The sequence below is a fragment of the Helicoverpa armigera genome, chromosome 27 (assembly GCF_030705265.1).
Source record: "Helicoverpa armigera isolate CAAS_96S chromosome 27, ASM3070526v1, whole genome shotgun sequence".
Lineage (NCBI taxonomy): Eukaryota > Metazoa > Arthropoda > Insecta > Lepidoptera > Noctuidae > Helicoverpa > Helicoverpa armigera.
The window spans coordinates 4,588,331-4,614,119 of record NC_087146.1 but is presented as its reverse complement, the minus strand read 5'-3'; the positions used below and the strand labels follow the sequence as shown (position 1 = coordinate 4,614,119).

General features: G+C 41.9%; 1 protein-coding gene across 1 annotated transcript in view; it reads right to left on the bottom strand.

Moving 5' to 3' along the window:
- LOC110369606 (unconventional myosin-Va) overlaps positions 1-25,789 on the bottom strand; it is a 70,221-nt gene that overhangs the window by 32,549 nt on the left and 11,883 nt on the right. The window contains exons 7-21 of the mRNA XM_064041980.1: positions 22,702-22,921; positions 21,984-22,091; positions 20,472-20,602; positions 14,745-14,846; positions 14,159-14,303; positions 12,324-12,460; positions 9,663-9,861; positions 8,966-9,201; positions 7,623-7,801; positions 6,935-7,015; positions 6,386-6,524; positions 5,864-6,021; positions 5,121-5,295; positions 3,506-3,595; positions 1,634-1,818 (exon numbers count right to left, since the gene is read on the bottom strand). Coding sequence (XP_063898050.1) covers positions 1,634-1,818; positions 3,506-3,595; positions 5,121-5,295; positions 5,864-6,021; positions 6,386-6,524; positions 6,935-7,015; positions 7,623-7,801; positions 8,966-9,201; positions 9,663-9,861; positions 12,324-12,460; positions 14,159-14,303; positions 14,745-14,846; positions 20,472-20,602; positions 21,984-22,091; positions 22,702-22,921 — 2,285 coding nt within the window. The remainder of the gene's footprint in view (positions 1-1,633; positions 1,819-3,505; positions 3,596-5,120; positions 5,296-5,863; positions 6,022-6,385; positions 6,525-6,934; positions 7,016-7,622; positions 7,802-8,965; positions 9,202-9,662; positions 9,862-12,323; positions 12,461-14,158; positions 14,304-14,744; positions 14,847-20,471; positions 20,603-21,983; positions 22,092-22,701; positions 22,922-25,789) is intronic.

The window sequence follows — 25,789 nt, the reverse complement described above, 5'->3', positions numbered from 1 at the left end:
TGGGAAAAGGCTCGCAGGTGTACAATAACTTACTTTAAGTCGACAATTTGCGCTAATAATGGCTCAATGCTCTTATTCTTCTCGAGAGAGTCGGCCACCTTCTGTTGTAGACTGATTATCTTGTACTATAAACCTTAATTTACTAAACAAATGTACTATATTTGTTTAGATTGATACACCCGCGCATCGGAGAGCACGTTAACGTCGGTCCTGCGCCTGATCTCTTTCTGCTCCTGTCGGATTGTCGTCCCATCGGGCTATGAGAGTGAAGGAATAGTGATTGCACCTGTGTCCAAGCAAATGTGCGTGCACTATAACATGTCCTGCGCAGTTGGCTGATCTCCTTATGAGAACAGCCGCCGTAGCCGATAATCGGCTAGGAGGATAACTTACTTTAAGTCGACAATTTGAGCTAATAACGGTTCAATACTCTTTTTATTCTCGAACGCGTCGCCCAACTTCTGTTGTAGACTGATGATCTTATTCTCAAAGCCTTTATTATGTACTATATTTGTTACTTATATGCTATATGTGTTACTAATTGTACAATAACTTACTTTAAGTCGACAATTTGCGCTAACAGAGGCTCAATGCTCTTATTCTTCACCCAACTTCTGTTGTAGACTGATGATCATGTTCTCTAAGCCTTAATTTACTAGACAAATGTACCTACTATATTTGTTATTTTTTGTGCTAAAACTTACTTGAGGTCGATAATTTGCGCTAACAGAGGCTCAATGCTCTTATTCTTCTCGAGCGCGTCGCCCAACTTCTGTTGTAGACTGATGATCATGTCCTCTAAGCCTCTATTTACTAAATAAATATACTATAATATGATTGCTTCACCCGAGCATCAGAGAGCACGTTAACATCGGTCCTGCTTGTGATCTCTCTCCGGTGGTGTCGGATTGCCGTCCCATCGGGCGCAGAGAGTGAAGGAATAGTGAGTGCACCTGTGTCCAAGCAAATGCTTGTGCACTATAATATGTCCTGCGCAGCTGGCTGATCTGCTTATGACAACAGCCGCAGTCGCCGAAATCGGCCCTGGACGCATTATTAATATACTATATATGTTACTTATTGTACAATAACTTACTTTAAGTCGACAATCTGAGCTAATAGAGGCTCAATGCTCTTATTCTTCTCGAGCGCATCGCCCAACTTCTGTTGTAGACTGATGATATATACTATATTTGTTATTTATATACTATATTTGCTACTTATATACTGTATTTGTTACTTATTGTACAAAAACTTACTTGAGGTCGACAATTTGCGCTAATAACGGCTCAATACTCTTATTCTTCTCGAGCGCGTCGCCCAACTTCTGTTGTAGACTGATGATCTTGTTCTCAAAGCCTTTATTTACTACACAAATATACTATGATTGATACACCCGTGCATCGGAGAGCACGTTAATGTCAGTCCTGCGCCTGATCTCTCTCCGGTGGTGTCGGATTGTCGTCCCATCGCGCTATGAGAGTGAAGGAATAGTGAGTGCACCTGTGTCCAAGCAAATGCTCGTGCACTATAACATGTCCTGCGCAGTTGGCTAATCTCCTTATGACAACAGCTGCAGTCGCCGAAATCGGTCGTAGACACATTATTATTATTATTTTGTACTATAACTTACTTTAAGTCGACAATCTGAGCTAATAACGGCTCAATGCTCTTATTTTTCTCGAGCGCATCGCCCAGCTTCTGTTGTAGACTGATGATCTTGTTCTCAAGTCCTTTGTTGAGAGACTTGACGTGGTCGATGCTGCGAGCTTCTATGCGGAGGCGCTTGTATTGACGACGGGCGAGGAAGCGGCGGATCTGAGGAAGACCATGTTGAGTTTGTGTTTTTAAAGGTTTTTCGGTTTGTCCTGCGTGATAAGGGGCCTACGTCCAGCACACTAATAAAAAGTTGCTTGTAAGTTATACTGAAAAATATGAAAATAAAATCCATACAGTAGTATTTGGAAGATGGATCCATAAACTTCTATCGATACATGTGGGAAACAACTAGTAGCTTACATATCAATCAATCAATCATTTTATTTAGTTCTCATCATCAAGTACAGGAATTATGGTAGTACAAGTTTCATTAAACATAGAAACTGGTGTCTGTGGTAGGTTAATCCTGTATTACAGAACACCAGGCGTACCTTCCGGAACAAAATCTTAAGCTATTGAGATCAGTTAATGAGAAAATAATATAGTTAAATTTACAAATTACTTAGCAACGAAAACAAATTAAACTTATATTCAAAAACAAAATTCTTATAACTTATATCAGAATAAATCAAATCAAATCAAATCAAAACGTTTATTCGCGTTCGTGACGCACACACAAAAACGAATACATATAAAAGCTCACAAAAATAAAACAAAACAGGAGTGAAAACGAAAAAAAGAAGAGAATGGAAAAAGGAAAATATGCGTCACGATCACGCGAAATGGCCCTCGCTCAGCATATGCAGCGACCCTATGCGAGACAGAGTCGCGGCGCTGGTTTTCAGCGATGGCCAACACTAACATGTGACGTCAATCGGTGTGTAACCTTAACTAAGTATATACATACTAAGTGTGTAATATATATTTATAAAATATAAAATACTGCTATAAAAACATACTAAATATAAATAGAAAAAACTAACTAACATAACAACATTCTGAACGAATGTGAATGGAAGTGACACTTGACGTGCTTCACAAAATTCTATAATTAGCTATGGTCAAAGCCGTTCACCAATGACCATACACACACAATGCAAACTATTTACGAATTACGTAATGGCGACGAGTGCTTATCAACAATGAGGGTTTTTGAATTTTTTTCTGCCACCGGGTGGCGCCACGTATGCGTCTGGTCCAAACAGCTGTCAAATAGTATGGAATTGTAGGTGCAGAACTTATTGTTTATTGAAATTCTGTTATATTGGAAGTGTTATTGATTTTATTATGGACTACGGTCAGAATAAGGTTTCCGAACTAAAAATTGAGCTAAGAGGGAAGGTGCAAAAGTCACTGGTACTAAGGAAAAGCTTGTTGAAAAATTTGTTAACACAATATGATTTAGTTTTTTTTATTTACTCAACCGCAATAGTAAAACAATAATGCAGTGCTTTAATTATAAAATAAAAAAAACACTAAAATCGTTCACTATTCATAGTAAACATAAGCACTTTGACAGTTATTGGACCTGACGACTCGGTGCTGCCACCTCGTGGATTGCCATTTTAGAAAACCCTCATTATGCAACAATTATTATAATAACGTGTGCAACCGCAAGTGGAAATGGGAATTAAAAGTGATTCTTTTCCCAAAGACGTTACAATTAATTATTCAATGAAATAACTCCTGTAAGTAAATAATAATACTTCTTGTGTTACAAAATTGACACAATTTTTTACCGTTAAGTTAGCGTGTACACCTTACGCTGGATTTTTGAGAAACATGTAGAAATATCGAAAAATCACACCGATCAATGATTTTGAATAAGTCAATATAGAATACTTACAGAAGCCTGTGCAATGACAATCTGTCGGCGTATCTTCTGCGCACGTTTGCGAGCGAGGTAGCCGCGAGCGTACCTCTGTATTGTAATGACCTGGGTAACAAATAAAATTACATTATTTACTGTTATGTAGCCTAACTTTTGTTACTTATCAACTTGATATTTGTGAGACTTCCTGAACAGGTAAAGAATAGTTATTTTATGTTTCTACAGCTTTGTGAACCAGCAAAATCTTATTCTTGCCGTGTAACCCCTGCAATGAGTTTAGTGGCAAACGGTTATAACCGTATTTTTTGTAGCCCGCTTAGTTAATTATAATAGTTCCTCCTTCATAATATCTTAATGCATAACTCACCGCTTTAACCTTCCTGCGATCTCTATAGAGGTTCCTGGCCATGTAACCCCTAGCATGTGCTTGTAACCCAATGGCCAGACGGCGTAACCTCTGGTACTTGAGTCTACCTACTTACCTCTAGTATCACCTTCTTAGAAATCTAATGTCTCATGAATTAATGTATGCGATATGTATGTGTTACAGTAATAATTCTATTTTTTTTTATAATGTTTGATCTATACATAAGCCGAGTCCCTTTAAAATCTTCCTATATTATATGTATATAAAGCAGTGGTATGTATATCCAAGTAAAACTTACCGCTTTAACCTTCCTGCGGTCTCTATAGAGGTTCCTCGCCATGTAACCCCGAGCATGTGCTTGTAACCCAATGGCCAGACGCCGTAACCTCTGGTACTTGAGTCTAGCTTACCTACTTATATATTTACTATGTATTTTGCCTAACTAACTAATTAGTCTACTAGCTTATCTTGTCACCTATAGACACTTTACAAGAGTAACCCTGGAAAATATGACTCTATAACTTAAAACCTATAACTTTCCAAGTTAAACTTACCGCTTTAACCCTATGTATTTAGACTAATCCGCTCATTTTTTTTATCTTGTCACCTACACACTTTTACAAGAGTTACCCTAGAAAAAACGTCCCTATCAATTAAAGTCTATTAGGATCCTAGAAGAAACTTATCGTTTTAATTCCTAGCATGTGCTTGTTTTAAAATCTCCCTATGTATTATAAACCTAGGAAGAATGTATTACTTACCGCTTTAACCTTCCTGCGGTCCCTATAGAGGTTTCTCGCCATGTAACCCCGAGCATGTGCTTGTAACCCAATGGCCAGACGCCGTAACCTCTGGTACTTGAGTCTAGCTTACTTACCTATGTATCTACTATGTATTTTGCCTAACTAACTAATCCAAACTAATATTATAAATGCGAAAGTAACTCTGTCTGTCTGTCTGTCTGTCTTTTCTTCACGCCTAAACTACTGAACCGATTTGTGTGAAATTTGGTACAGACATAGTTTGAAACTTGAGAAAGGACATAGGATAGTTTTTATTACAAAAAAAATAAAAATAAAATTATTCCGGACATATAGCGCCATCTATTGGTCAAATCAAAAATCTGCTGGTAGTCACTATTCCACGCGGACGAAGTTGCGGGCAAAAGCTAGTGAGTTTATATCTTGTCGTGTCACCTATAGAGACTTACAAGAGTAACCCTTCATGTAATTTAAAATATTTAAGGATCCAAGTTAAACTTACCGCTTTAACCTTCCTACGATCTCTATACAAGTTCCTCGCCATGTAACCCCGAGCATGTGCTTGTAACCCAATGGCCAGACGCCGTAACCTCTGGTACTTGAGTCTAGCGAGCCATCCTCTGACGTTGCGCTGAATTTTAATAGCTGCTCTTTTACGACGGATCTCTTGGGCGCGTCTGTGTGAAAAAAGTGGTGTAAATACATTAAAAAAGAAGCTTTATAAATATGATGAAACGTGAATTAAAGTGAAATGTAACATGAACAAATAGTGACATAAAAACCACGTAACACTGTAATAATAAGCTTATTCAAATCATTTAAATAATATTTTCAGATCGCTGTACCCTGCGGCTCACCGGCATCCCAAGGATCCTTCTCATGATTGGATAAAATATAGCTTATGTCACTCGGGGTAAGTGTCTCAACAGTGCAAGATTTTTTTTATTTCAGTGCAGTATTTTCAGAGCTTATTCTCTCTCGCCGCAGCAGATGGCCGATGGGGCCGAAAAGTGCTGGAGTGGAGAGCACGGACTAGCAAGCGCAGCGTAGGACGTCCACCAACAAGGCGGACAGACGACCTTATAAAGGTCACCGGAAGACGCTGGATGCAGGTCGCCTCTAACAGGTATCTGTGGAGATCTAAGGGGGAGGCCTATGTTCAGCAGTGGACGTCCTATGGCTGAGATGATGATGATTCTCTCACGCCGTATGTCCGGATCCTCTGTAAGTAGCCACCTTACTCACCTCCTCGCCAAGTAGCCCCTCGCCCGCGCCTGCAGCCCCCGGATGGCGGCCACTAGCCGCAGATACTTGCGTCTTGCTATGAAGCGTCGCACGCAGCTCTGTACCCTCACGCAGTAGTCGCGCTGTATGTCAGCACGGATCTTTTCTAGGTACGCCACCTTTGGAAAGTAAATGGAAGTAAATTAGATTTAAATAGCAAAGTAATTGTTAAAATTATTCGTTAGGATATCGCTTGGAAACAAAGTTTTCCTCTGTTGACGATATAAACAAGGATAGCTAGCAAACATTCGTATGTGTCTACAACACAAAGTTGATTACAAACACTCCCGTATTCTCATATAAGGAGATTAGCCAACTGCGCAGGACATATTATAGTGCACGCACATTTGCTTGGACACAGGCGCACTCACTATTCCTTCACTCTCATAGCGCGATGGGACGGCAATCCTACACGACCAGAGAGAGATCAGGCGCAGGACCGACATTAACGTGCTCTCGGATGAACGTGTATAGTATACAAACCTGTCCAGCTCTGAAGAATATCTTGGTGGCTCCGAACTGATACTTGTCGGGGTCTCTGACGTGTCGCGCGAGGATGCGCCCACATGTCGCCTTGATGTTGCCGCGGTCTATCTCCTTGTGGAGGCAGAGGAGACGATATCTAATGGAGAAATTAGGGAATAAATACAGTAAACTTAGCACCATACAAGCAATGTCAAATTACTTTCTTAAGTGAGCAATACAACAGATAGATATAATATCGGGATAGGATGTAAAACAATAAAAAAATATTTGTTTTGTTAAAACAAAAGAGGGGTTATTAGTTACGACGTTAGACCGTTAGCGTATCCGTTTATGGCTCCGTATTTTAAACAACACAATTCAAATAAAACCTGAAACAGCGGAGGTCAATTTTAGCGTTTCAACAAAATCGGGTCGGCAATTTCAAATTATTATATGAAACTACGATTTTTTTTAATAAAAATTATCTCTTATGTTTCTATCTCTATGACATTTAAAGTCAAAGCAAATAAAAAGCATGTCCTGAAATAATCCGTCTTTAATACATACCTATTAAAGAAATCTTGATAAAGCCATCTAGACGGGAAACCAGCCGCTGATATTCTTATAGTCTCTAACACTCCACATGCCCTGTAAACAAATAATAATACATAAAACTGCGCCAGCGATTCTCATATAACGCAAATTTGCAAACTTAGCGCAACTTTGCGCAAACTTAGCGCAAAAGATTAAAGTTTACAGATTTTTGCGTTCATTTAAAAATAGTTCACAGTAGAATTGTGAGCCGACTGTCTGTTTCTTAGAGAAACAGTGTAGAACCTTCTACAATGTTGTAGAACGCACCTGAGCTGGTTGACGGCCCTGGCGCTGTCGAAGCTGAAGGGCTCCTTGGTGTCGTTAGGCTTGATGCAGCGCACGTAGTGCGGCGTGGTGGCCGACAGCGTCGACATCAGCGCCGACAGCGACTGACGGAATTGTGAGCCGACTGTCTGTTTCTTAGAGAAACAGTCTAGAACCTTCTACAATGTTGTAGAACGCACCTGAGCTGGTTGACGGCCCTGGCGCTGTCGAAGCTGAAGGGCTCCTTGGTGTCGTTAGGCTTGATGCAGCGCACGTAGTGCGGCGTGGTGGCCGACAGCGTCGACATCAGCGCCGACAGCGACTGACGGAATTGTGAGCCGACTGTCTGTTTCTTAGAGAAACAGTGTAGAACCTTCTACAATGTTGTAGAACGCACCTGAGCTGGTTGACGGCCCTGGCGCTGTCGAAGCTGAAGGGCTCCTTGGTGTCGTTAGGCTTGATGCAGCGCACGTAGTGCGGCGTGGTGGCCGACAGCGTCGACATCAGCGCCGACAGCGACTGACGGAATTGTGAGCCCACTGTCTGTTTCTGGCCTGAGGTTCGGCGGGGCGGTTGCTGTGGAAGAAAACTAGGATTACCACAACTTTCAAAATTATTATCATAATATTTTTATTAATAAATGCGAAACAGAGGAGCCTATAGTTAAGTCACAGTGGTGCGAATAGCTCGATCATAAGGTTGAGCAATGCTTGGCGCGGTCAGTCCGTTGGGAGATAGGAGACTATCTTGTCGTGAAGAGTTCTTCCATGTTAGGGGAGGTAAGTAAAATTGCTTTATCCCGGCCATCATTTGAAAATCTTTGGCAGTCGTTACAGGTAGTCAGATGCCAGAGATTCTGACAACCAGTCGTACGAAGGGATATCGGATCGGCCTACCTGGATAACGAGGTTCAGGAATAGTTAAATTGGAAGCCGACATACTTGGGTAAAGCTAGACAGTTGATGAGACTGAAACCCAAAGGCCACATGGTAGCGAAATGGTTAGACATATAAATAACACATAACACCATATTTACCTACAGTCAAACTGTAAGTATTGTCACAGCAATGTATTGGATGAGGAACTCAACTCCCCCACGTTCTCCGTAAACGTATAAGGTATGCGGCATGGTATATGTATAAGTCGACAACTCGTCGCAGACTTCATATCAACTCAATAACTTTAGAACCCGGCTTTCACACAGTTAACCTCAACATCCTGAATCCCTCTATTTATTCATTAAAACCGTATGAAAATAAATTCAGTAGTGACGGAGTTTATCACAAACAGACTTACCTTAGGATTTTTTTGCAGCTAAGCAAAACAACTACATAAAATTAAGTATATTATAAATAACTTACAGTTAAGCTCGTTAGCGGCACAGAAGGCGTAGTCCTCCGTTTACTCGGTGGGGGTAAAGTATTGAAAGAGGAACTCAACTCCCCCGCATTCTCCGTAAACATGGTATGTATGAGTCGACAACTCGTTGCAGACTTCATATCAACTAAGTAAATTTAGAACCCGACTTTTGCATACTCAACTTTGACCTCCTGAATCCCTCTATTTATTGGTGAAACCCGCATTAAAACTTATTCAGTATTTTCCGAGTTTCAGAGCCACGTTTCTCTCATACTTACACCTTAACCTTATTAATCCCTTTTATCTATAAGTGACAACCGCATGAAAACCCGTTCAGTCGTTTCCGAGTTTATAAGGTTAAACATATGTAGAAAAACTTACAGTCAAGCTAGTAAGCGGCACAGAAGGCGTAGTCCTCCGTTTAGACGGCGGAGGCAGAGTATTAGACGAAGAACTCAATTCCCCCGCGTTCTCCGTAAACATGGTATGTATGAGTCGACAACTCGTTGCGGACTTTATGCACTCTAGTTGTTCTTCTGAGACTGTATCTCTGTTCTTTTCTAGGAAACCGCCCGATTGGTACTCTACGTTATCGGCGAAGTGTTTTATGATGAACGCTGGAAGAATGAAAATATGTATATAAGAATAGTTATGTGGATAAAATAAATATTGGAAACAGGTTTAAAAAACTTACGTGAATAAAAATACTTTATTGGAAATAGGTTATAAACTAGTGATTCTATAAGAGACAGAGATGATATATTGGTCACGCATTTTTTGTTTGAATGAAACTATAGAGTGACTCAGATGTAACACAGTCTGATTAAAGAATCTGGTTTTATCTGAAAGATGGATAGTACCTGTTTTAATCTGGCACCAAATAGTTACGTTAGGTAAACCAATTTCTAGTAATTTTGATATGGAAGGAAGCAGTAACATAAACAGTAACCATATGGCAGTTTTAATTGATGATGTAGCTTTATCTGGATGCAAGATACAACCAAATATGAATAGTTTTTTTTATAGTAATAATATTTAAAAGAAACAGTAATACATATATTTAAATCGCAAAACTCACCAGCATTCCCAAACCTAGGCTTCATGAAATGCGCATACCTAGCGCAGGACTGATGCAGCTTAGCGACAAAGCCCGCATCGCTGCCCTGCGGCACCCGGCACTGCTCGTCCAACAACGCCAGCACGCCCAGCCGGTCCTCTATCAGGTCTATGCACGGTTGATTGTCGTAGAACTCTATCATCTCCCAAGATATTTCCTCCTAAAGTAAGTAAAAAGCGTTGAAAATATGTGGGAAAATATCGATACTTTTATCGCGGTACATGACTACCTATGCAAAAATATCGACAACCCTAAATCACATCCCCATCAATCGATAAGAGTGCAAAAATATCGACAAAAACATTTCGATAACCCTTAACATCACTATATTCTCGATACGTGCAAAAACATCGACAAGAATATGTCGATAACTCTACGTCACATCACTATAAACTCGATAAGAACGCAAAAACATCGACAAAAACATATTGATAACTCTTCACATCCCTAGCCTCGATAAGAATGCAAAAATATCGATAAGAATATATCGACAATTCTTACTTAGTCACATCACTATAACCTCGATATCTGCAAAAATATCGACACCTATCACAATAACAATATCGATGTATATCACTATAGTACAACCCTGGCGCTGAGCACATCGACATGTAGAGTGTAGCGACAAAGCCCGCATCACTGCCCTGCGGCACCCGGCACTGCTCGTCCAACAACGCCAGCACGCCCAGCCGGTCCTCTATCAGGTCTATGCACGGTTGATTGTCGTAGAACTCTATCATCTCCCAAGATATTTCCTCCTAAAGTAAGTAAAAAGCGTTGAAAATATGTGGGAAAATATCGATACTTTTATCGCGGTACATGACTACCTATGCAAAAATATCGACAACCCTAAATCACATCCCCATCAATCGATAAGAGTGCAAAAATATCGACAAAAACATTTCGATAACCCTTAACATCACTATATTCTCGATACGTGCAAAAACATCGACAAGAATATGTCGATAACTCTACGTCACATCACTATAAACTCGATAAGAACGCAAAAACATCGACAAAAACATATTGATAACTCTTCACATCCCTAGCCTCGATAAGAATGCAAAAATATCGATAAGAATATATCGACAATTCTTACTTAGTCACATCACTATAACCTCGATATCTGCAAAAATATCGACACCTATCACAATAACAATATCGATGTATATCACTATAGTACAACCCTGGCGCTGAGCACATCGACATGTAGAGTGTAGCGACAAAGCCCGCATCACTGCCCTGCGGCACCCGGCACTGCTCGTCCAACAACGCCAGCACGCCCAGCCGGTCCTCTATCAGGTCTATGCACGGCTGGTTGTCGTAGAACTCTATCATCTCCCAAGAAATTTCCTCCTAAAGTAATTAAAAAACGTTTCAAAAGAAGTACAAAAATATCGATACTTTTTTCTGGGTACATCACTATCTCTGCAAAAATATCGATAACTCTTGATCACATCACTATAGACACGATAAGAGTGCTAAAACATCGACAAGAATACATCGATATCTCATCACACCACTATAGACACAATAAGAGAGCAAAAACATCGATAACTCTTAACATCCCTAGCCTCAATAACTGCAAAAATATCGACACCTATCACAACGACACTATGGATGTATGTCACTACAGTACAACTCTGGCGCTGAACACATCGACATGTAGAGTGTAGCGACAAAGCCCGCATCACTGCCCTGCGGCACCCGGCACTGCTCGTCCAACAACGCCAGCACGCCCAGCCGGTCCTCTATCAGGTCTATGCACGGCTGGTTATCGTAGAACTCTATCATCTCCCATGATATTTCTTCCTAAATGGAGAACAATTACATTTTGAGAAAGAAAAAAGTACTTATCGATATTTTTTTTCGAGTGGTACATCACTATTCTCAGTGGTACATCACTACAGGCCTCATAAGTGCTAAAATATCGATAACTCTAGGTCACATCACTATAGACACGACAAGAGTGCTAAAACATCGACAAGAATATATCGATATATCGGAATATACATAACAACACTACATCCTCGACATCAATGCATAAAAATTTACAAAATTATGCCCACACTTTTTGCCATTGTAATCGATAAAAGTTACCAATCAGTTTAATCGATAAAAGCTAAAAAACACCTATGCAAATAACATCTTTCACACATAAAATAACCATATCGATATTGTCATCGATAACACTATATACCTTAATATACTCGTCCTATTCCAACTTAAACACGTGCGAATTAAACTGCTTTTGCAACTTCTCGTTCGAATAGTTTATATACCACTCTATTTATAAAGATAGATGACTCAAAACTATCGACATTTTGACGACCCTATAATCTCGACATTAATTCGATATTAACCCCACACTCTGTAACTTTTTTATCGATAAAAGTTACTAACCTGTTTTCTTTCACAAACACAACCTTTGCAAATTACATTTTAAATGTTTCACACTACTAGGAAAATATGGGAAATTCAACAGTGAGGGAATATCGTCGAGTTTTTATGAATTACCGCCGCGGTTGTAGTTTTGTGAAAATATAAGCTACCAACCAAAAAAATTACATTTTGACATTATCCCCTCACTATTTCACATAATTATCGATAAAAGCCACAAACCTTGATATATTCGTCTTGCTCTAGCTTAAACACATGCGAATTAAACTGCTGTTGTAATTTCTCATTCGCGTAGTTTATGCAGAACTGCTCGAAGGAGTTTATTTCAAACGTCTCGAAACCGTAGATATCTAGGACACCTGTGAACAATAATAATTATGATTATAAATGAGCTATCAAATCTACATTATATTCACTTACTGTCTAAATAGAAAATAATTGTGAGCTTATTTCTAATTTTAAGTTTTAACCCCCTTTTTATGATCGGAAATCATCAAATGACCCTTCCTGCTGTGAGCAGCGTGAGGGAGTGTCAGACTCTTACTGACTAAACACCGTCGTGTTCCGTCGTAGGCCTTTTATGTACCAGGGCCGCGGTAACTCGCGCGAACAATCCCGCAGCCTCGCTTGGTAAGACTAAAGGCTCGAGCAGACCGGATGCGTATGCGTAACCACGTCGTAGTCACGCGCGTCATCATCATCATCATGATGATGATGACGCGCGTGACTACGACGTGCACGTCTACGTTACGCAAGCGGTGTGGCCTGTCTCATACATTTCCATACATTACAACTCATGGTTACGCCGTAACTACGCGCGTGACTACGACGTGGTTACGCATACGCATCCGGTCTGCTGGAGCCTTTATTGGGTTGCCCGGGTAACTGGGTTGAGGAGGTCAGAAAGGAAGAAGCTATTGGTTCTCAGCTGTATCCGGTTAGACTGGAATACGACACCGACATAGTTGGGAAAAAGGCTCGGAGGATGATGGAGCATTTGCTTGGACACAGGTGCATTCACTACTCCTTCACTCTTATAACCCGATGGGACGACAATCCGACACCACCGGAGAAAGATCAGGCGCATGACCGTCATTTACGTGCTCTCTAATGCACGGGTGTATCAATCACCAACTTCCAGGCTTGGGGTTGCTTTGTGAAAGTTTCTAAATCCTAGGGAAATGTTGATAAAACTCACCGATAAAATGTTTCTTAGCATGTCCGGTGTCTAGCGCCCTGTTGACAGCTAGCACGAGCCACGCGAATAGCTCGCCGTACATACGCTTGGCGAGAGCGTCGCGAGCGAACGATGCTCTTTGTACGTCCATGCGAGATACTAATAATGTCCTCCTAGCCGATTATCTGCTACGGCGGCTGTTCTCATTTAAGGAGATCAGCCAGCTGCGCAGGACATATTATAGTGCACGAGCATATGCGTAGACACAGGTGCACTCACTATTCCTTCACTCTCATAGCCCGATGGGACGGCAATCCGACACCACCGGAGAGAGATCAGGGGCAGGACCGACATTTACATGCTCTCCGATGCACGGGTGTATCAATCACCAGCTTCCAGGCTTCGGGCTGCTTTGTGAAAGTTTCTAAAACCTAGGCAAATGTTGATAAAACTCACCTATAAAATGTTTCTTAGCATGTCCGGTGTCTAGCGCCCTGTTGACAGCTAGCACGAGCCACGCGAATAGCTCGCCGTACATACGCTTGGCGAGAGCGTCGCGAGCGAACGATGCTCTTTGCACGTCCATAAGGGTACTAATAATGTCCTCCTAACCGATTATCGGCTATGGCGGCTGTTCTCATGTAAGGAGATTAGCCAACTGCGCAGGACATATTATAGTGCACGAGCATTTGCGCAGACACAGGTGCACTCACTATTCCTGCACTCTCATAACCCGATAGGACGACAATCCGACACGACCGGAGAGAGATCAGGCGCAGTACCGACATTAACGTGCTCTCCGATGCAAATCACCAACTTCCAGACTACGGGCTGCTTTGGGAAAGTTTCTAAAACCTAGGCAAATGTTGATAAAACTCACCGATGAAGTGTTTCTTAGCATGTCCGGTGTCTAGCGCCCTGTTGACAGCTAGCACGAGCCACGCGAATAGCTCGCCGTACATACGCTTGGCGAGAGCGTCGCGAGCGAACGATGCTCTTTGTACGTCCATGCGGGATACTATCACCTAAGGAAGTGAAAGGAATTAAAATCAAACCTATGGAAAAACGGTTAAAACCACACGTAGGTACCCAAAAATCATTCTATTATAATAGAAATATAGCTTCTACATTAGAATAACATTAAGCTTCTTTTAACCACTTCGGGAACCACTGGACCGATTTGAAAAATCTTTGTGTTTGATAGCCCGTTTATCAAGGAAAGCTATGTTTGGTTTCTTTGCACCCGGGTGCGCGGAGTAGTTTTCACAGGACCTACCAGAAATACTACCAGAAAGGTACTATCATAAATACCTACATAAATAACTCTGTCAATTTCTTAAGGAACCATGCAAAAACACTACTCTGATCAAGATGAAACTTAGCAGAAATACAGCTTATATACTAAAACCTAGTATAACATATTTATACGTTTCGCAAAGTTACCTACAATATAAAAAAATATTTACCTCATGTGCAGATGCTATTCTTCTATGCGTGAGCCAGCGAGATAGTTCAGCTTTCGATATCCCCAGTAGAGAGCATACGATGGATAGATGCTTGTCGTTAGACTGAAATTAAAACGTTGATATTATAGTGTACATTTTATCTTAATTGATAAATTAAGGAATTGCTAACAGGTAATTAATCTTTGTAAAAAGAACACTTCGGCTTTTACAATAACCATGGTCTTTGAAAATTGGTATACTCATCGTATTTAAAATGTTGCCATAAAAATATTAAAAGTTTATAATATTTTTTAGTAGTACTAATGATAACCTTATGTCAAAAAATGTCGTGGTGGCCTGGTGGGTCAAGAACCAACCTTTCGAGTATGAGGGTGAGGCTCGATTCTAGGTTAGGCAGGTACCAATGCAACTTTTCTAAGTTTGTATGTACTTTCTAAGTTTATCTGTGTTTCGGATGGCACCTTAAACTGTAGGTCTCATTGAAAATCCTTGGCAGTCGTTACAAGTGATCAGAAGCCCGCAAGTCTGACCACCAGTCTTACCTAGAGGTATCAAGATGCCCGGGTAACTGGGTTGAGGAGGTCAGATAGGCAGTCGCTCCTTGTAAAGCACTGGTACTCAGCTGCATTCATGCATGGACAAAGGCTAAACAGATAAGTATGTGACTTACACTAATGTAAGCGCCGTCGTCGGCATCAGCCGTGGGAGCGTCCGGGTCACAAGCACTGAGCTCCACATTACCCAGGTGCAGGATAGTGGATAGTTACTTGTATATAATATATAGTTACGTGACTTACACTAATGTAAGCGCCGTCGTCGGCATCAGCCGTGGGAGCGTCCGGGTCACAAGCACTGAGCTCCACATTACCCAGGTGCAGGATAGTGGATAGTTACTTGTATATAATATATAGTTACGTGACTTACACTAATGTAAGCGCCGTCGTCGGCATCAGCCGTGGAGCGTCCGGGTCACAAGCACTGAGCTCCACATTACCCAGGTGCAGGATAGTGGATAGTTACTTGTATATAATATATAGTTACGTGACTTACACTAATGTAAGCGCCGTCGTCGGCATCAGCCGTGGGAGCGTCCGGGTCACAAGCACTGAGCTCCACATTACCCAGGTGCAGGATAGTGGATAGTTACTTGTATATAATATATAGTTACGTGACTTACACTAATGTAAGCGCCGTCGTCGGCATCAGCCGTGGGAGCGTCCGGGTCACAAGCACTGAGCCCACATTACCCAGGTGCAGGATAGTGGATAGTTACTTGTATATAATATATAGTTACGTGACTTACACTAATGTAAGCGCCGTCGTCGGCATCAGCCGTGGGAGCGTCCGGGTCACAAGCACTGAGCTCCACATTACCCAGGTGCAGGATAGTGGATAGTTACTTGTATATAATATATAGTTACGTGACTTACACTAATGTAAGCGCCGTCGTCGGCATCAGCCGTGGGAGCGTCCGGGTCACAAGCACTGAGCTCCACATTACCCAGGTGCAGGATAGTGGATAGTTACTTGTATATAATATATAGTTACGTGACTTACACTAATGTAAGCGCCGTCGTCGGCATCAGCCGGGAGCGTCCGGGTCACAAGCACTGAGCTCCACATTACCCAGGTGCAGGATAGTGGATAGTTACTTGTATATAATATATAGTTACGTGACTTACACTAATGTAAGCGCCGTCGTCGGCATCAGCCGTGGAGCGTCCGGGTCACAAGCACTGAGCTCCACATTACCCAGGTGCAGGATAGTGGATAGTTACTTGTATATAATATATAGTTACGTGACTTACACTAATGTAAGCGCCGTCGTCGGCATCAGCCGTGGAGCGTCCGGGTCACAAGCACTGAGCTCCACATTACCCAGGTGCAGGATAGTGGATAGTTACTTGTATATAATATATAGTTACGTGACTTACACTAATGTAAGCGCCGTCGTCGGCATCAGCCGTGGAGCGTCCGGGTCACAAGCACTGAGCTCCACATTACCCAGGTGCAGGATAGTGGATAGTTACTTGTATATAATATATAGTTACGTGACTTACACTAATGTAAGCGCCGTCGTCGGCATCAGCCGTGGAGCGTCCGGGTCACAAGCACTGAGCTCCACATTACCCAGGTGCAGGATAGTGGATAGTTACTTGTATATAATATATAGTTACGTGACTTACACTAATGTAAGCGCCGTCGTCGGCATCAGCCGTGGAGCGTCCGGGTCACAAGCACTGAGCTCCACATTACCCAGGTGCAGGATAGTGGATAGTTACTTGTATATAATATATAGTTACGTGACTTACACTAATGTAAGCGCCGTCGTCGGCATCAGCCGTGGGAGCGTCCGGGTCACAAGCACTGAGCTCCACATTACCCAGGTGCAGGATAGTGGATAGTTACTTGTATATAATATATAGTTACGTGACTTACACTAATGTAAGCGCCGTCGTCGGCATCAGCCGTGGAGCGTCCGGGTCACAAGCACTGAGCTCCACATTACCCAGGTGCAGGATAGTGGATAGTTACTTGTATATAATATATAGTTACGTGACTTACACTAATGTAAGCGCCGTCGTCGGCATCAGCCGTGGAGCGTCCGGGTCACAAGCACTGAGCTCCACATTACCCAGGTGCAGGATAGTGGATAGTTACTTGTATATAATATATAGTTACGTGACTTACACTAATGTAAGCGCCGTCGTCGGCATCAGCCGTGGGAGCGTCCGGGTCACAAGCACTGAGCTCCACATTACCCAGGTGCAGGATAGTGGATAGTTACTTGTATATAATATATAGTTACGTGACTTACACTAATGTAAGCGCCGTCGTCGGCATCAGCCGTGGGAGCGTCCGGGTCACAAGCACTGAGCTCCACATTACCCAGGTGCAGGATAGTGGATAGTTACTTGTATATAATATATAGTTACGTGACTTACACTAATGTAAGCGCCGTCGTCGGCATCAGCCGTGGGAGCGTCCGGGTCACAAGCACTGAGCTCCACATTACCCAGGTGCAGGATAGTGGATAGTTACTTGTATATAATATATAGTTACGTGACTTACACTAATGTAAGCGCCGTCGTCGGCATCAGCCGTGGAGCGTCCGGGTCACAAGCACTGAGCTCCACATTACCCAGGTGCAGGATAGTGGATAGTTACTTGTATATAATATATAGTTACGTGACTTACACTAATGTAAGCGCCGTCGTCGGCATCAGCCGTGGGAGCGTCCGGGTCACAAGCACTGAGCTCCACATTACCCAGGTGCAGGATAGTGGATAGTTACTTGTATATAATATATAGTTACGTGACTTACACTAATGTAAGCGCCGTCGTCGGCATCAGCCGTGGAGCGTCCGGGTCACAAGCACTGAGCTCCACATTACCCAGGTGCAGGATAGTGGATAGTTACTTGTATATAATATATAGTTACGTGACTTACACTAATGTAAGCGCCGTCGTCGGCATCAGCCGTGGGAGCGTCCGGGTCACAAGCACTGAGCTCCACATTACCCAGGTGCAGGATAGTGGATAGTTACTTGTATATAATATATAGTTACGTGACTTACACTAATGTAAGCGCCGTCGTCGGCATCAGCCGTGGGAGCGTCCGGGTCACAAGCACTGAGCTCCACATTACCCAGGTGCAGGATAGTGGATAGTTACTTGTATATAATATATAGTTACGTGACTTACACTAATGTAAGCGCCGTCGTCGGCATCAGCCGTGGAGCGTCCGGGTCACAAGCACTGAGCTCCACATTACCCAGGTGCAGGATAGTGGATAGTTACTTGTATATAATATATAGTTACGTGACTTACACTAATGTAAGCGCCGTCGTCGGCATCAGCCGTGGAGCGTCCGGGTCACAAGCACTGAGCTCCACATTACCCAGGTGCAGGATAGTGGATAGTTACTTGTATATAATATATAGTTACGTGACTTACACTAATGTAAGCGCCGTCGTCGGCATCAGCCGTGGAGCGTCCGGGTCACAAGCACTGAGCTCCACATTACCCAGGTGCAGGATAGTGGATAGTTACTTGTATATAATATATAGTTACGTGACTTACACTAATGTAAGCGCCGTCGTCGGCATCAGCCGTGGAGCGTCCGGGTCACAAGCACTGAGCTCCACATTACCCAGGTGCAGGATAGTGGATAGTTACTTGTATATAATATATAGTTACGTGACTTACACTAATGTAAGCGCCGTCGTCGGCATCAGCCGTGGAGCGTCCGGGTCACAAGCACTGAGCTCCACATTACCCAGGTGCAGGATAGTGGATAGTTACTTGTATATAATATATAGTTACGTGACTTACACTAATGTAAGCGCCGTCGTCGGCATCAGCCGTGGAGCGTCCGGGTCACAAGCACTGAGCTCCACATTACCCAGGTGCAGGATAGTGGATAGTTACTTGTATATAATATATAGTTACGTGACTTACACTAATGTAAGCGCCGTCGTCGGCATCAGCCGTGGAGCGTCCGGGTCACAAGCACTGAGCTCCACATTACCCAGGTGCAGGATAGTGGATAGTTACTTGTATATAATATATAGTTACGTGACTTACACTAATGTAAGCGCCGTCGTCGGCATCAGCCGTGGGAGCGTCCGGGTCACAAGCACTGAGCTCCACATTACCCAGGTGCAGGATAGTGGATAGTTACTTGTATATAATATATAGTTACGTGACTTACACTAATGTAAGCGCCGTCGTCGGCATCAGCCGTGGAGCGTCCGGGTCACAAGCACTGAGCTCCACATTACCCAGGTGCAGGATAGTGGATAGTTACTTGTATATAATATATAGTTACGTGACTTACACTAATGTAAGCGCCGTCGTCGGCATCAGCCGTGGGAGCGTCCGGGTCACAAGCACTGAGCTCCACATTACCCAGGTGCAGGATAGTGGATAGTTACTTGTATATAATATATAGTTACGTGACTTACACTAATGTAAGCGCCGTCGTCGGCATCAGCCGTGGAGCGTCCGGGTCACAAGCACTGAGCTCCACATTACCCAGGTGCAGGATAGTGGATAGTTACTTGTATATAATATATAGTTACGTGACTTACACTAATGTAAGCGCCGTCGTCGGCATCAGCCGTGGGAGCGTCCGGGTCACAAGCACTGAGCTCCACATTACCCAGGTGCAGGATAGTGGATAGTTACTTGTATATAATATATAGTTACGTGACTTACACTAATGTAAGCGCCGTCGTCGGCATCAGCCGTGGGAGCGTCCGGGTCACAAGCACTGAGCTCCACATTACCCAGGTGCAGGATAGTGGATAGTTACTTGTATATAATATATAGTTACGTGACTTACACTAATGTAAGCGCCGTCGTCGGCATCAGCCGTGGGAGCGTCCGGGTCACAAGCACTGAGCTCCACATTACCCAGGTGCAGGATAGTGGATAGTTACTTGTATATAATATATAGTTACGTGACTTACACTAATGTAAGCGCCGTCGTCGGCATCAGCCGTGGAGCGTCCGGGTCACAAGCACTGAGCTCCACATTACCCAGGTGCAGGATAGTGGATAGTTACTTGTATATAATATATAGTTACGTGACTTACACTAATGTAAGCGCCGTCGTCGGCATCAGCCGTGGGAGCGTCCGGGTCACAAGCACTGAGCTCCACATTACCCAGGTGCAGGATAGTGGATAGTTACTTGTATATAATATATAGTTACGTGACTTACACTAATGTAAGCGCCGTCGTCGGCATCAGCCGTGGGAGCGTCCGGGTCACAAGCACTGAGCTCCACATTACCCAGGTGCAGGATAGTGGATAGTATGATAAACATGTCTTGCTGCTCGGTTTCTGTAACTCCTGAAAAAAAAATTACAGCTTTTGATTGTACCTGCTATTTTAGTTACAAGCATTTTTGATTTAGTAGTATTTTGCAGTATTTTAGTTATAAGCATTTTTAGAATCATCTTCAGCTAGTAAGAGTGTGGGGGTTCAAATACCAGGTTAGACGACAGACCTTATATTACTTTTTCTAAGTCAAATACACTATCAACCAATGATATGTATGTGTCGGCGTCAGGATCCGACATCGTTAAATAAAACAAAGGGGTTCTCACACAATCACTTGGTTTATTCCAATTAACACAATATTAGTCACTACAATTATTTATCACGAATTTGTGGGAGGTGTGCACTCGGCAACGGTCGGCGAACGAATGACCCGAGTCGTGCGCGCGCGCCGCGCAATATAAGGTCCACCGTTGACAGATCGACAGTTGACACATCGACAGTGGCGCCGTCATATGTATGACCCTTATTTAGCAAGTTTCTTAGAGACAATCAAATGCAATAAGGTCGAATTTCATCTTTGTTGATTTGGTAGTTTCGAACCAGAAGTATCTAATGGAACCATCCCACTCCAAAATTCTTGGTTTCAAACGATGTTTACATTAATAGTTATTTGTTATACAAGAGTGCAAAGTTGCTTTTTAACCGCGGGCTCAATTTTGATGACCGAGCAAGCGAAGGATTCTAAAATTGAAACACGAGCGTAGCGAGTGTTTCAATAATTAGAATCCTGAGCGATAGCGAGGGAATCAAAAGAGCACAAGGTGAAAAATCTTTGCACTCGAGTGCAACACGTAACTTTTCATCCCACCTCATCGAGGAAATTACTAAATGCAAAGAAACAAAATGGCGCGCACATACGCGTATTAAATTAAAAAGATGTACCTATTAAAGTTCATATATTTGAAAACTCACTTTAAAAATGAAACGACTTTAAAAATCTGTGTAAAATCAATAATAAAAAATACTTAATTAATTGAATAATTATTTTAGGCAGTATTTTATTTGTTTAATATGTATTTGTTTGAAAAGTCTTATCAAGATTGTCACAAATGGAGTATTGCACACGATGTTCTAAATTCAAATCACTTTGCCGCTCTAGAGGATAAAAACGACTTTTGCGCTCAGATATCAAAGGGTAAAACTACTCTTTCCGAGATGGTGGGATGAAAATAGGTTTTACGTGTCATTGTCATTGGTATAAAATAGACAGTCATTGGTGTCCAGCAAGATACACTAATCTTGGACACACCAGTGACTGCATAAAGAAAAAAATCTTGAAGAAACCTGGACTTTAAATTCCGAAATCGCCAAACCTTGAGCAAGCTTGCTTTTTGCACAAAAATGACACTTAAAACCAAGAAAACAGAGTCCATATTTAAATAAAACTTACCTAATGTGGTGAGAGCGCTTCTCGTCTCATTAAAAGTCCTTAGATCATCAACCCCGTCTATATTTGGACTGCCGCCCTGGTTCAAATAGTGGAACGAGTCCTGATGATCTGAAAATGAACAAAAATTAACGCAAACTGCAGGCTAAGGGTATTGGGTTGCCATGGTAACTGTGTTGAGGAGGTCAGATAGGGCAGTCGCTCCTTGTAAAGCACTGGCACTCAGCTGCATTCGGTTAGACTGGAAGCCAACCCCAACATAGTTGGGAGTAGGCTCGGGAGATGATGATACTGCAGGCTAAACTGTCGGCCTATAGTTAGCCCGATGGTTGGCTAACAAATTATCTTGAAGGTAATCGAATTTTGTTATTGCTGGGGAGTTTCTTCCACCATTTCTTCTCCCCAGCAAAAACACATAGGAAGTGGGCCAGAGCCGGCGTTTGGGGGGTTGTCTTTTGGAAACTTGGCCTTCAAAATATGCTGATTTCCAGAAAAAGACACGCTATTGATGAAAATATTAATAAAGGCCAAAAATAAAATGGCTAAAGTGTCGGCATGCTGACCCATAGATCGTGTGTTCAAACCCCACATTGCACTATTCATATAAATAAACTGTTTATTATATACATACATACATATTTAACTTAAAAACAACCCCAATATCCATACTAAGGACAAAAAAACATAACCCTTCTCTTAACAATCGGGTAAAATCACTTACCAAGTTGTAATTCAGGCATATGCCTAGCAGCAGAACACAGCTGATAGAATATATGATAGTTCCTCTCTCCAGCACTCTGGTAGACCACTCTGGACTTCTCCAACAAATAGGTTCGCATACTAGCCCCGGATATCCGGTATACGTTGTCGAAGTGTATCTCTATGAATTTGCCGAAACGGGATGAGTTGTCGTTACGGGTTGTTTTTGCGTTTCCTATGGCCTGTGGACAAGTAAATAAAATTGTTAATGTGATAATTTATTTTATTTATTTATTTATCTTTATTGACCAACCAACAATTGTTTATACTGTTACATTTTAACATAAATATTCTATAAACTAAGGTTAGTATAACAATTTCTTATAGGTTAGCACCGCATGCCCCATAAATTAACAATTAAAATGTGCTACAAACACTATCTTAAAATTAACTATTTATAATTACAAAACAAAAAAAAAATTAAATAATAATATGCATTGAGTTTTGGGACTTGAATAAAATAACAACACGGAATGAAATAAAAACACAAATAGGAAACTTAAAACAACATACATAATCAGGATTATTTAAACATGATTCGAAATGATACGGCGGAACTTGCCTAAGGAGTCGAAATGGACATCTACCTTATCTCCATAGCTGTTCAACAGTTTGCACAGCCGCGGGACGATAGAGCTTGCACCTAGTACTGTCCTACGAGGTGGGGGATAAAGAGGAGTTATAGGAGCCCGAGGTAGCCTAGCTGGAGCCCGAAACTGGAACCTATTCAATAATTGAGGGCAGTCGATTTTAGATCGAAGGATTTTAAATATAAAAATGGTGTCTGTGATGCTTCTTCGTTTATCTAAAGACATCATCCTAAAATAAGTTAGTCTGTCCTGGTAAGATTTGACTTTTTTGGCTAAACCGCAAGCGTACGCTAGGTGCCAAAGAAATCTTTTTTGTACGCGCTCCAATCTAAGATTGTGCGTAGCATAATGGGGTCTCCAGATCGCACTGCAATACTCCAATATAGACCTAACCATACTGTTATATAATAAGATCTTGGTACTACTACGTCTGAAACTAGCGACATTTCTGATAACAAATCCAAGCATTCTCGAGGCCCTTTTTATGACAGATTCCACTTGTGGAACGAATGTTAGTTCCTTGTCAAATAGAACTCCCAAGTCCCTAACTTGATGGACTTCCTGGATAAGGTCAGAACCTATGTGATATACACTTGTTGTGAATTTCTTTCTCCGGGTATATTTTACGTGGTAGCACTTTTTAACGTTCAACGTCATTTCATTCTCATTACACCACTGAGTCAACGAGTTGATATCGCTCTGAAGTAGTGCTACGTCGTTATTGGATTCAATTACCCTGGAAAACTTGAGATCATCTGCATACATATAACAGTCGGAGAATTTGAGGCAGTGTGGGATATCGTTTACGAATATGTTGAACAGAATTGGTCCTAAGTGTGAGCCTTGCGGCACGCCCGAAGTTGTCATGCATGTTTTGGATTGAAAACCATTAACTACCACAAAAAAGAAACGATTCTCAAGATACGATTTTAGCCAGTCAAGAAGTGAGCCTGTGATGCCATATGCTGATAACTTTAACAAAAGCGTAGCATGAGGGACTAGGTCAAAAGCTTTGCTAAAGTCAGTGTATATAACGTCTATCTGCTTGCCACGGTCAATACCATCAGACAGCATTTCTGTAAAAGTAGCAAGGTTGGTGCAAGTTGACCTACAACTAACGAAACCGTGTTGAGAATCGCTCAAGTAGAGTTTAAAATGTGACTGGATGTAAGGGCAAATTAGGGACTCAAACACCTTGGCAAGAGTTGATAATATGGAAATGGGCCTGTAATTATTAACATCATTCCTCTCATCACTTTTATAAATCGGTACAACTTTAGCGATTTTCCAACAGTCCGGAAAGACTCCGGTACTTAATGATTTATTAAAGATCCGAGTTAATGGGGATAACAATGCAGGAGCGCACTTATATATAAATATTGGTGGAATGCCATCAGGCCCTGCGCCTTTACGAAGGTCCAACGCTTTCAGTTTAAGTGCTAATTTCTCGCGGTCAATTACCGGCGGTGTCAGTGGTAGACTGTTATTCCTAAGTTTGTGTAGCAGATCGGATGTAAGCTCAGTTTTACTCCCTTTCGCAATACTAAACGCTGAGGAAAAATGAGAGGCAAACATTTCACACACTTGCATGCAGTCAGAAGTTACTAGGGATCCGTTGGTCATTGTAGCTGGGAAGGAACTAGTGCCACCTCTTTTTCCCTTAACGTAAGCCCAAAAGCGATTCGGATTCTTTGAGATTTCGTTTTCTATATCTCGAATATAGTTATTATAGCAGTCTGTTGCTAATTTAGAACACCGTTTTCCTAAAAGTTTATATTCGAGTTCGTCCAGTGGATTTTTATAGGTTTTATAACGGGTTCTGACTTTTTGCTTTTCCTTTAAGGCACGTAGAAGTTTTTTGTTAAACCAGGGAGGGTACTTTTTACCTTTGAAGGTAGGTTTAGACATAGAAGGTACATTTGTGTTTATAATATTTGTGATTCTCTCGTAGAAAATACGAACCATATCATTGACGTCAGTTAGTCCCAGAAACTCAGTCTCCCAATCAATATCATTTAGGTCATTGCAAACCTTGTCGTAATCTAATTTGTGAAAGTTTGGTCTCATGTTTGGCTCAAAATTATATGGAAGCCAGGTTTCTTTGCGTGCTTTTAACTCAATTTCAAAAGGAGGGTGTAGGACATCAACAGTACTAAGGGGGTTTAGAGCGGCAACCACGTTACTACAAGGTATGTTAGTCAGAACTAAATCCAATATTCGTCCACTTATATTTGTAATGTCATTAATTTGCACTAAATTGTGCGTTTCAGTAAAGTCCAATAGTAAGCTACTGAAGCTAGGCGGAGTATAGTTATCAGCTGTGTCCTTAAGCAAGTTCCAATTAATGTTGCCTAGATTAAAATCACCAACAATACAGGCGTGCAAACCAGATCGTTCGAGAATGACATGACAACCATCCAAAAAACTATCCAAAGTACTGCGTAGAACTGGGGGTGGCAA